Source organism: Drosophila melanogaster, chromosome 3R, assembly GCF_000001215.4.
Source record: "Drosophila melanogaster chromosome 3R".
NCBI lineage: Eukaryota > Metazoa > Arthropoda > Insecta > Diptera > Drosophilidae > Drosophila > Drosophila melanogaster.
Window position 1 is genome coordinate 15,962,152 of NT_033777.3, and position 11,060 is coordinate 15,973,211.

Sequence of the window (11,060 nt, forward strand, 5' to 3'; positions counted from 1 at the left end):
AACGCCAAGCTCTTTCATTTCGATTTTCGCATATTGCATTCAATTTATTCACAATAATTTTCGATACATAAATTACAGGATCTAACACTAAACGGATTTAATAAAACATATTTTTGGACAATACACAATGAATTAACAGTGGGGTTAATAAGCATGCGATTGTGCGCCAGTGGCACGCCAATTAATAATTTACAATATTGCAATTGACTAAAATCTGTAAATCTCATAGGTGTCCCCATATTTGCAGGGCAAATACCCTCGGACTCGAAGCGGGGATTGGGATTGGCTTCGCTTTGCTTACGGCTAGTAACACAATTTCAATGATTTTTCGTTGCCCTTACACCTCGGAACACTTTGCTAGACATTAATGTGCTTTTAGTGGCGGGTCACCACCGGGGACTACGTCGATTTGGTTCGGAACGCTCGTATTGGATGCTCTTGAAGCGGCTACTTGCCTCCAGATGCAGCTGCTGCTGTTTCGGTTCCGGATGTCCACGAGTGACAATGTCTTTCCAAATCATGGTCAAAAGTATGAAGATAGCACCCACAATCTTGTTCAGAAACTCGATTAGTTTAAACACTATTGGAGTGGCTGTATGTGTGAAACGACTCAGCTCAAACAGGAATCGCACAGCAAATACGCCTAGGAATCGTAGCGCTAGTGCGGCTCCACCCAAGGCAGAGAAAATTAGTAGACCCAGAAACCGAATGGTGCCCAAAATGTTCCTCTTGTTGACATCGTTGGTCATGAAGTCGTACACGGTTTGTTTGACTCCATCACCCCACTGTTGCAGCACAGCCAAAAAATCATTAAGGCCCAGCTGAATTTGCTCCGCCACTTCATCCGGCTTGGAGGAGGAGTTTTCCCCACCCGCTGTGATCGCCTTAACAGGGCTACTTCTATTAAGAATCAGTGATCTCCTCGGCGTCGCCATCAGCTCTGGCTCCACGGGCCTTATCATCTTCAGTTTGAACTGGACTTCATGGTCCCGGAAGCGAAGGGTCTTGATGCTAAACCAATACTCTCCAAAAGCCAGATCATTCATCTCTGTCCAGATGCAGGTTTCCAGTTGACCAGGATCTGCTTTGTGCTGGTAACTTCCGTAACTCCCATAGGTGATGCCCACCCACATATTGGGCACGAAGCGTTGATAAAACTTTTGTAATTGGCCGGCACTCGAGTGCAGCAGCTTCTCCAACTCTCGCTCACTGCGTTGAAGCACCACCACGTCCCGGTAGCCGGACACCTGCTCCACCAAGCAGCGTTCCATATAATAACCGCGGAAGAGACGAGACTTGTAAAGCTGCTTGGTTAGTGCTTGCATGGCCAGTTCCTCGGGCGGCATATGACGTCCGCTCGCCTGTGGCATCAACGCGCTGTTGTCCATGGCTAGCTGTGTATGAAATCCTTTATTACTGGTCAGCAAATGACCTGCAGCAACCTTACCGATTGATAGTGATTGGACTTTGTTGCAACCACTTTCGCCGCTTAGTCAGCACAGCGCTTTTGTTATTGTTTGACCAAGCAATTTGTGCCAGTCAATTAAGGGTGAAATAGCTGTCAGCTGTTGCTTATTTCTTATTTTTTTTACGACCATGCATAATGCACTTAAATTTTGGCTTAATTAACTTTAAAATTCAGACATTTCAACATAAACCAGGTAGACACAAATTAGGCAAGCAGCTGTTGAGTTCGATAGCCGATAACAATAAGGGTGACCATACCATATACAGTCGATTTGCGAAGTATACAATTTTCAGTGGACTATCGCTAATGTGACGAAAAAAATTATAAAAAACATTTTTGATACTCATTTTTCCCAGTTTTTCCACCCGGCCACGTTGGTTTCCACCCACATCAAGATTTCCTCCCAACAGCGTCTGCTCGAGTGCTTCAGGATGACTTTGGTGGGCCTAGCTGCCCGCAAATTAGCGCAAAAGAAGAGGTTAGTCGCGTTTAAGAAGTACCCCAGCCGGCTTTTTTGTTGTAACCTACGAATTCTGTAACAACAGATCCGCAAAGCAAGCAGCAGACTTTCCCAATGGCATCCGGTGCCAGAAGTGCCTGCAGATCGGACACTGGAGCTATGAGTGCAAGGAGAAGCGCAAATACGTCCACCGGAGCTCGCGTACCAAGCAGCTAAGCAAGCGTATGTCCCAAAAGGAGGCTGACGCACCCAAGAACCAGGTGGAGGAGCACTCGGAAGTGGCTTCCTCGGAAGGAAAGAAGGTCCGTCGAAAGCGGAAAACGAGCAAGAGCTCCTCGTCCTCCTCCAGCTCGTCGGACAGCTCAGACAGCAGCAGCGAATCGGGCTCCTCATCCGAATCAGACTCGAGCAGCTCCAGTTCGGATTCGGACGACGAGGAAGGCAGCTCGTCAGACTCCAGTGGAAGTGGCTCGGACAGCGACAGCAGCGAGGATCAAAAGCAGGGAGCTCCACAAAAAAAGAAAAAACGAGCCGGGAGTTCACCTGAATCTTCTGACGATCAAGAGTAATCAAGAGACCGATTTGTGGTCTGTAGTATGTAGCTTTACTAGTTTAGTTTTCCCACACTTACACCGAAAATGAACATACTTTTGGTACTGTATTGTTTATATTTTAATGCTCCCAACATGTACGTTTTTCTGGTAAAGTTCCAGCCTTAATAACAATTTTAATCCGAGTCGACTTCCTCCTCGAAACGCCTCATTTGGCTTACGAGATCCAGATCTATTTGCTGGCTGTTGACGAGATGGGACTCCATCACAGTTGTGATTGGGGACTGCTCCACCGACAGATCTATGTGGAGGGGATCCCTTCCAGGGGAGCACTGCGTTTTTGGGTTCTGCTGGCCCACCACCTGAGACTTGAGATGCAGCTCCTCTACCTGTGGAACACTGAATTGGGAAAACCGTCATTGAAGCAAGAGATTTGTAGATACCTTTAGTGAATTTAATGCCTCCTGAATGACGGGGAGCACTCGGTCGAGTTTCTTCTGGATAGCAAATAGTTCAGCCTGCTCTTTTTGAAGGACTCGATTTGTTTGCAGCATTTTGAAAACAAATAATAAACTTTAACCTTAGAAAGACCCCTTTTTAATGAAGGCCTTATATGGTATACTTCCAATGGACAAGGAAATAAATGAATTGAATTTAGATTACTTATAAAAACTAAATGATGTTAAAAACATGAAAGTATTTTAAAAGTCACTTGCTTTATGAGGAAATGTAATTAATTATTTAGTAAGTGAAAGCAATGGGTTAAGTATCAGCTATCGATAAGCCAGCTAAAGCAGCACTGTTGCAAAAGCAAAATTTCGATAACAATGGCGGTGAGGCAGGCAGCAATCGAAATCATTCGCGCCTTTCTGAAATTTGCATTTTGTACAGTCTAAACGGGGATTCGCGTAAACTACGCAGAAATATAAACAAACAAAAACTAGTAGACTATAGAATATAAACAGTTTCCTACCAATGGAGACTTGTGAAGTGGAGGGAGAGGCGGAGACGCTGGTGAGACGCTTCTCCGTCAGCTGCGAGCAATTGGAGCTGGAAGCGAGAATTCAGCAAAGCGCTCTGTCCACCTACCATCGCTTGGATGCGGTCAACGGGCTGTCCACCAGCGAGGCAGATGCCCAGGAGTGGCTGTGTTGCGCCGTCTACAGCGAACTGCAGCGCTCGAAGATGCGCGATATTAGGGAGTCCATCAACGAGGCAAACGATTCGGTGGCCAAGAACTGCTGCTGGAACGTGTCACTAACCCGTCTGCTGCGCAGCTTTAAGATGAACGTGTCCCAGTTTCTACGCCGCATGGAGCACTGGAATTGGCTGACCCAAAACGAGAACACTTTCCAGCTGGAGGTTGAGGAACTGCGTTGTCGACTTGGTATTACTTCGACGCTGCTGCGGCATTATAAGCACATCTTTCGGAGCCTGTTCGTTCACCCCGGCAAGGGTGCGGACCCGGGTGCCGCGAATCACTACCAAGCGCTGTATGAGTTCGGTTGGTTGCTCTTCCTGGTCATTCGCAACGAGTTACCCGGTTTTGCGATTACAAACCTGATCAACGGCTGTCAGGTGCTCGTTTGCACAATGGATCTCCTTTTCGTGAACGCCTTAGAGGTGCCCCGATCCGTAGTTATCCGCCGGGAGTTCTCTGGAGTGCCCAAGAATTGGGACACCGAAGACTTCAATCCTATTTTGCTAAATAAATATAGCGTGCTAGAAGCACTGGGAGAACTGATTCCCGAGCTACCAGCGAAGGGAGTGGTGCAAATGAAGAACGCCTTTTTCCACAAAGCCTTAATAATGCTCTATATGGACCATAGTCTAGTTGGAGACGACACCCATATGCGGGAGATCATTAAGGAGGGTATGCTAGATATCAATCTGGAAAACTTAAATCGCAAATACACCAATCAAGTAGCCGACATTAGTGAGATGGACGAGCGTGTGCTGCTCAGCGTCCAGGGGGCGATAGAGACCAAAGGGGACTCTCCTAAAAGCCCACAGCTCGCCTTCCAAACAAGCTCGTCACCTTCGCATAGGAAGCTGTCCACCCATGATCTACCAGCAAGTCTTCCCCTAAGCATTATAAAAGCATTCCCCAAGAAGGAAGACGCAGATAAAATTGTAAATTATTTAGATCAAACTCTGGAAGAAATGAATCGGACCTTTACCATGGCCGTGAAAGATTTTTTGGATGCTGAGTTGTCTGGAAAACGATTCCGCCAGGCCAGAGGCCTTTACTACAAATATTTGCAGAAAATTTTGGGACCGGAGCTGGTTCAAAAACCACAGCTGAAGATTGGTCAGTTAATGAAGCAGCGCAAGCTTACCGCCGCCCTGTTAGCTTGCTGCCTGGAACTGGCACTTCACGTCCACCACAAACTAGTGGAAGGCCTAAGGTTTCCCTTTGTCCTGCACTGCTTTTCACTGGACGCCTACGACTTTCAAAAGATTCTAGAGTTGGTGGTGCGCTACGATCATGGTTTTCTGGGCAGAGAGCTGATCAAGCACCTGGATGTGGTGGAGGAAATGTGCCTGGACTCGTTGATTTTCCGCAAGAGCTCACAGCTGTGGTGGGAGCTAAATCAAAGACTTCCCCGCTACAAGGAAGTCGATGCAGAAACAGAAGACAAGGAGAACTTTTCAACAGGCTCAAGCATCTGCCTTCGAAAGTTCTACGGACTGGCCAACCGGCGGCTGCTCCTTCTGTGTAAGAGTCTTTGCCTCGTGGATTCCTTTCCCCAAATATGGCACCTGGCCGAGCACTCTTTCACCTTAGAGAGTAGCCGTCTGCTCCGCAATCGACACCTGGACCAACTGCTGTTGTGCGCCATACATCTTCATGTTCGGCTCGAGAAGCTTCACCTCACTTTCAGCATGATTATCCAGCACTATCGCCGACAGCCGCACTTTCGGAGAAGCGCTTACCGAGAGGTTAGCTTGGGCAATGGTCAGACCGCTGATATTATCACTTTCTACAACAGTGTGTATGTCCAAAGTATGGGCAACTATGGCCGCCACCTGGAGTGTGCGCAAACACGCAAGTCACTGGAAGAATCACAGAGTAACGTTGGTATTCTGACGGAAACAACTTCCAACGAATTGAGCATGAGAGCCAACATCAGCATATCTTCACCGCCCCCTCCCAGGGTATGCCAAAGTGGCTCCTGCTCCAGTCATCCACCTTCATCTCCCGCCGCATCACCACTTTCCTTGCAAAGCTCGCCCAACGTAAAGCGTGCTGCTTCGAGTAACGACTTGATGAGAGAGATCAAGCGACCAAACATCCTGCGGCGTCGCCAGCTTTCAGTGATCTAATAACCAATCAAAAAAGGCTTAAATACTTGGCTGCATTTTACGCAGCTAGCTTAGTATATTTCTTAAACTCAAAAATGGTAATTAAATAATGTTTAAATTATAGATATTTTATTAACTTGTTCAAGTAAGTTAAAAGCTTTTGCTTTTGTAAAAATAAAGGAATAACTGCCACTCGTAGTTTAAATAAATTTTTATTGAATGCCTATTTTTCGGCTTTGAAACTTGGTTCAAAATATTTGTGCAATTGCTTGTAAACGCGACCGGACACGAAATGAAACTTACACAAAACTGGAGACGCGTCAATGTGTAGTGCATCTCCTTCAGATTACACACAAGAGTTGGGCTTAAAGTGGAGTATACATAATACATACTGAGAGCGTACGACTTAGAGCTATTTACTTTAACGTTTCCTGGCTTATGAGTAAGAGTTAAGAAGAGGGAGCTACGCCGGCGATGGGAGCAGTGTTCGCCGGAGGAATTCCCCCTGGTGGCATTGCCGATCCCGGCGGTGCGTTGGCATCTGACACTGGACCGCTGCTTGGTGGTGTAGTATCTATGGCGGGAGTTGGATGTCTAAGTATTATAGTTTATGAATTGTTATCCGTTAAAGTTCTTACCCATGGGTGTAGGTGCTTGAGATTGCGCTGCTCCCGCTGCGACTGGTCCGGTTTGGTCGCTCGGATTCGTGACAATGGCCGTGGGTGCGCCCGGCGGGAGTCCTCCCGTGAGCGAAATCGGTGGCGCTGCAAAGGGAGCACCGTTGGGCGACGACACTACGTGCGGGGGCAACGGCTGGTGCTGGGCGGTGGGACCCGCTAGCGGTTGGGACTGCGGCGGCAACTGGTGCGGATGCGGAGGCAGCTGTTGCTGCTGCGCCAGGTGCGGATGAGGTGGCAGCGTTTGCTGTTGCTGCTGCGGCTGCTGGGCCTGTGGTAGCTGCTGTTGCTGCGGCAAGATCATTGATCCCGCGGCCGCCTGGCCTTGGAGCTCTTGCTGAAGACGATGATGTGCTTGTTGGCGCGCTCGGAACTCGGCTGCCTTTAGCTGCTCCAGGTGGAATTGCTGACGCTCTGTGATCAGCTGCTGACGCTGGTACTCCAATCCCTCGCGCTCTCGCTCCATGGTGGCCTCCAGTTCCTCAAAGTGGCGCAATTTGATCTCCAGCTTCTTCATCTGAGTCTCAACAAGGAGAGCCACCAGGGATTTGATCTTACGCTCCTCCAGGGCAGCCAGGTGTTTGGCTTTAACTGCTGCCGATGCCAAAGCTGCCGCCGCCGCAGTCTGCATGTTATTTTCGCTAAATGTTCCTTCCTTTGGCACCGCCAATGGCCCTGTTCCGGTTCCCGTTCCCTCTTTGGCCTCAGTGCCGTCCTTAGTTTCGCCATCGCCACTGCTGTCCTCCGTCTTGATGTCCACTTCGCCACCACTTGCGGCTGCTGCGGTTTCTGTGGGTGAGGATTTGTTTGATTTGTCTGACTTGATGGCTGACTTATCGCCCGAAGGCGAGGAGCCGGACGACTCCTTTGGTTTCTTGTCAGTGTTGTTGGTGTTGCCTGTCGCTGATGATGATGTGGAACTCGAGTCTGTGTTTGTGTTGGTCTTATCCGATTTTGTATTGTCTTTGGACTTGGCATCGTCTGTGGTTGTTGTTTGTTATTTGATGGTTGTGGTGTTGATGTAAGTTTGGTAGATTGGGCGCAACACAAAAACGAAACAATATACGAATACAGTGCCAAATGGTGAACAAATTGCGAATTTTGAATGAAAGCAACACAAGAGTTCAACAAGACAAACAAATGCAGAACCAACAATTGAGTAAATTCCCTTTAAAATCGATTAAAAGAAAACTCGCTCGACTTAGCGACTTTTCCCTTAACCAACATCCATAAACCCCCTTTACCGATCTCTAATGGCTTTGGCTTACCGTCTTTTTTGCTTAGGTCCTTCATTTCCTCATCAGAGCCGCCAGCGGATGCAGATGCGCCACCCTCCTTGCCCTCTTCATCGTCCTTGTCGTTTCCGGTTCCTGCGATTCCACTATTGGCCAGCCCAAAGTTCGGATTAAATTTACCACCTGCCGAAGCCTTCTCCACGTTTTTCAGGTGGTTGTCCATTATTGTAGCGGGCACCTCATCCTAGCATAAGTTTTACATTGGATGTTAAAATCATGGTTTAAACGTGACTAAAATGTAACTACCTTAATGGCTGCAAATTCCTCCATGGCAGCCTTTGCTGCTGCAGCGGCAACGCGAGGATCGACCACAGATGCCAGGAATGCGACGGTGGACATAATGGGATTGCCACTCTTGCTGAACGGAATGGGTTGGCAGGCCAAGGGGCCCAGGAAGCCACCATCATCCTCTAGATACGGGTCCTCGATGGGAAGTCGAAGGAAATGCAGAATGCACTCGTCTTGAGTGCGAGATCCAACGTGCTCGCAGACCTTGTTCCAGTCGTCCTTGTGCATTTCCAAGCCCTCAAGCAACAGCAGAGTCTCCTGATCGGTCCATTCACGAGCCATGCTTGCCGCCGTTCGATTCCTCATGGCCGCCGGCTTCTTTGCGTACTGATCCAGCTTGAGTCCAAACTGGCTCACTCCGGAACTTAATCCTCCGGCAGCGCCATTCTCTAGAGCCTCTGTCTTGATGCCAGTCAGACCACTTTTATCGCCCAACTCCAGGCCGCCATCTTTACCCAATGGCTTTTTGTCCAGATCCAACAGCGTCTTTGCCGCCGACGGCTGTTGCGTCTTTTGCGGATTTATGGACTGTAGACCTGATGGCGTATCCGAAAGAATGTGAAAGTGTGAGGTTGGTGGTGGACCCATAGGGGTGGGGCGGACATCCGCATCGATCTGGTAGTTAATCAGGCCCCATTGCTCCAAGAAGGCGTGTACTCGCATTATGGCGCACACATCTCCGGCAAGATTACGCCTACAAGCTGTGCTGGTCAAATACTCCGTCGGATTGAGCCTGAAATAGATGAGTAACATATTCAAAACTATTTGCTGCAAAAAAAATGGAGCTTCAACTTACCTGTACGTATCAATCATAAAATTCCTGTAGGCCATATAGATTTCTGGTGTCTTTGACTTATTCTTGCTGTTAAAGAATTCCGGCATGGCCCGTTTCTCGATCACATGAATGGAGTTGTAATCAAACCAAGCCGAGTACGAAGGCACGATAATGTGGTGCGTCTGCTCGGTCACATTGTCCTCCATATCCTCTTTGGCCGATGAAGAGAATTCCTGCGTGTTGCTGTTATCACTTGTCTTGCCTGTCTGCGAGTTTTCCCCATCTCCGGTAGACATGGCTTGAGCGGCGCTTCCTCCAGTCATTTCGTCATCCAGATCGGTCATAGTGCCACCTAGATATCAGTTTGTTTAGTCAATGCAGATATAAGATAACAAAACTTACCTTTAATGGGCATCATGTCGTTGTCGCCACGAGATTTACCGCCCGGAGCTGGACTGGCGGTGGACTGCAAGGCGGCATTTGCCTTATGAACCTCCTGAACATTGGGCTCGGCCGGCGGATCATCCAGATCGCGAGTTAAGTCCTCGTCATCATCGTCGTTGCGCGACTTTTTGTGCACCACGGCGGGAGAACGCTTACGCTTGCCCGGCTTTGAGGTGGATGCCGAACTGGCGGGAGATGGTGAACGGCGTCTCTTCTGCTTGCCTCCGCCCGAGCTGGCAGCAGGCTTCTTCTTCTCGTCGCCGAATGACATGATGTCGTCTATGGACATACGCTGTTTGTGCGTCTTCTTCTTGCCCTGTTCGTCAACCTCGTAGTCCTCCTCGGCCATCCACTCATTGTACTGCTCCAGGTCCACGATCCAGGATGCAGACACACGCCAACGTTCCGCCGGTGACTCGGGATTCTCCGGAATGTGATCGGGCAGGTCAAAGTTATTCACAGCCCAAGAATCGTAGGACTCGGGGAAGTAGTACCAATGCAGCATCACATGTCCGCCGCGCTTGAAAATGGGCCGCGCATACTCGTCGGGATGTGGGTCCACCACAGGATAGACGATATGGGTGGCGTCCTCCTCGTCCGACACAATCTCTACCCGTCGATTGTCCAGGATCTCGCGCAGTTTTCCCTCGAAGCCCTTTTCAATCTCCGGCCGAATATAGATGTACGGTATGCGATACAAGTCCGCCTCGACCAACGCCTGCTCAATCTCGATCAGCAGCTGGATGTTGGGATCCTTGCGCGTGGGATTCTTGCCAATGGAGAAGTCGAACTTCTTGCCGCGTTGCTCGGCCCGGAAACGGAACATGGTCGAGAAAATGATGCACAGACCACCGCCGCTCTTGAAGTCCAGAAAGCAACGCATCTGGTGTGGGTGGTACGATTATTAGAGATATGTTTTAATGTACGTAAATCATGTAGCTAAATACAAAATATAAGCTAGTGGTCCAAACATTTGGCCATTGGAGGATTAATATTTACGTGTACACACGCAACACGGGGCACCCTGTCCCCCTCACCAACCACAGGCACTATCAATACTAACCGGAATTCTGGTTGCCGGCGGATCCGCTGAGTTCTTGCCCAGCTTGGCTTCCACATACTGCAGGAAGTGAATGAGCAATTGGGCCAAGGACTCCTTCGTGATGGGCTCCGAACTGTGGGCCAAATACTGCAATAAATACGGTTGTGAGTAAATCGTTTTTTTTTCGCCGCCTGACAGCGCCATTTTTGTTTGCGGCGGCGTTGTTGTTGGCACGCACCTTCTTGCAGTTCTTCTGCAGCCACTGGCGAATCGATTCAAAGCCCTGCAGCGTCTCCGGCGACTGGAAAAAGTCTATATTCGGACTTCCGTCCTTCTTAGGACCCAGTGTGTTCATGTTGCGGCACTTTTGTGGACTTTTTGTCAATTATCTTTTCACTTTTCCACGCCAAAAAGCCAATAAACGCTGCGTTGATAAAATAGAGATGGTATTTAAATCGATGTTGTTGTGACAGTCGTTATCGATATTTCAGCTATCTCCACTGAAAGTTATCATTATTTTAATCTTAGGTTAGGTTAATATATAAACCTATTGGTTGGTGGAAGCCATATATTAAATAACAAGAAAACATATTGGCTGTTAAGAGAATTATATAGACTTCGAAAAAGTTATAGCTAGCTAACGTGTCAGTTAGCTTTACATCTCAGTGGGAACAAGCTATTATGTGAAAATTGCTGTTAAATTCAATAATGCCATCTGGTCACAGTGGCGGTGGTGCTGTATTGGCGTCCCGCT

The 11,060-nt window shown here is 48.5% G+C and overlaps 5 protein-coding genes across 9 annotated transcripts; 2 read left to right on the plus strand and 3 right to left on the minus strand.

Moving 5' to 3' along the window:
• Positions 1 to 15: 15 nt before the first annotated feature.
• On the minus strand, positions 16 to 1,716 carry CG4287 (uncharacterized protein). 2 transcript variants are annotated; one of them, NM_001170155.2, is made up of 2 exons: positions 1,448 to 1,716; positions 16 to 1,390 (listed from the first exon to the last, which is right to left on the minus strand). In NM_001170155.2, the coding sequence occupies exon 2, from the start codon at positions 1,386 to 1,388 to the stop codon at positions 387 to 389; it is 1,002 nt and encodes a 333-aa protein (NP_001163626.1). In that variant the 5' UTR covers positions 1,389 to 1,390; positions 1,448 to 1,716; the 3' UTR covers positions 16 to 386. The 2 variants fall into 2 exon arrangements, with proteins under 2 accessions (NP_001163626.1, NP_650514.1); NM_142257.4 differs by having other exon boundaries at positions 16 to 1,394.
• A 16-nt stretch (positions 1,717 to 1,732) lies between these two features.
• Positions 1,733 to 2,610, plus strand: CG5516 (uncharacterized protein). 2 transcript variants are annotated; one of them, NM_001202299.2, is made up of 3 exons: positions 1,733 to 1,746; positions 1,825 to 1,946; positions 2,014 to 2,610. In NM_001202299.2, the coding sequence occupies exons 2-3, from the start codon at positions 1,900 to 1,902 to the stop codon at positions 2,495 to 2,497; spliced, it is 531 nt and encodes a 176-aa protein (NP_001189228.1). In that variant the 5' UTR covers positions 1,733 to 1,746; positions 1,825 to 1,899; the 3' UTR covers positions 2,498 to 2,610. The 2 variants fall into 2 exon arrangements, with proteins under 2 accessions (NP_001189228.1, NP_650515.1); NM_142258.4 differs by having other exon boundaries at positions 1,733 to 1,946.
• On the minus strand, positions 2,527 to 3,200 carry CG32856 (uncharacterized protein). 2 transcript variants are annotated; one of them, NM_001202300.1, is made up of 2 exons: positions 2,923 to 3,200; positions 2,527 to 2,868 (listed from the first exon to the last, which is right to left on the minus strand). In NM_001202300.1, the coding sequence occupies exons 1-2, from the start codon at positions 3,031 to 3,033 to the stop codon at positions 2,656 to 2,658; spliced, it is 324 nt and encodes a 107-aa protein (NP_001189229.1). In that variant the 5' UTR covers positions 3,034 to 3,200; the 3' UTR covers positions 2,527 to 2,655. The 2 variants fall into 2 exon arrangements, with proteins under 2 accessions (NP_001189229.1, NP_732096.1); NM_169692.2 differs by having other exon boundaries at positions 2,584 to 2,868.
• Positions 3,201 to 3,294: 94 nt separating this feature from the next.
• Rbf2 (Retinoblastoma-family protein 2) lies at positions 3,295 to 5,987 on the plus strand. Its single transcript, NM_079648.4, has one exon. It carries the CDS (start codon positions 3,455 to 3,457, stop codon positions 5,804 to 5,806), a length of 2,352 nt encoding a protein of 783 aa, NP_524372.1. The 5' UTR covers positions 3,295 to 3,454; the 3' UTR covers positions 5,807 to 5,987.
• On the minus strand, positions 5,983 to 10,762 carry mor (moira). 2 transcript variants are annotated; one of them, NM_001202301.2, is made up of 8 exons: positions 10,545 to 10,762; positions 10,328 to 10,453; positions 9,223 to 10,147; positions 8,842 to 9,172; positions 8,004 to 8,778; positions 7,731 to 7,941; positions 6,424 to 7,251; positions 5,983 to 6,359 (listed from the first exon to the last, which is right to left on the minus strand). In NM_001202301.2, the coding sequence occupies exons 1-8, from the start codon at positions 10,659 to 10,661 to the stop codon at positions 6,235 to 6,237; spliced, it is 3,438 nt and encodes a 1,145-aa protein (NP_001189230.1). In that variant the 5' UTR covers positions 10,662 to 10,762; the 3' UTR covers positions 5,983 to 6,234. The 2 variants fall into 2 exon arrangements, with proteins under 2 accessions (NP_001189230.1, NP_524373.1); NM_079649.4 differs by having other exon boundaries at positions 6,424 to 7,443.
• Between the last annotated feature and the right edge of the window lie 298 nt (positions 10,763 to 11,060).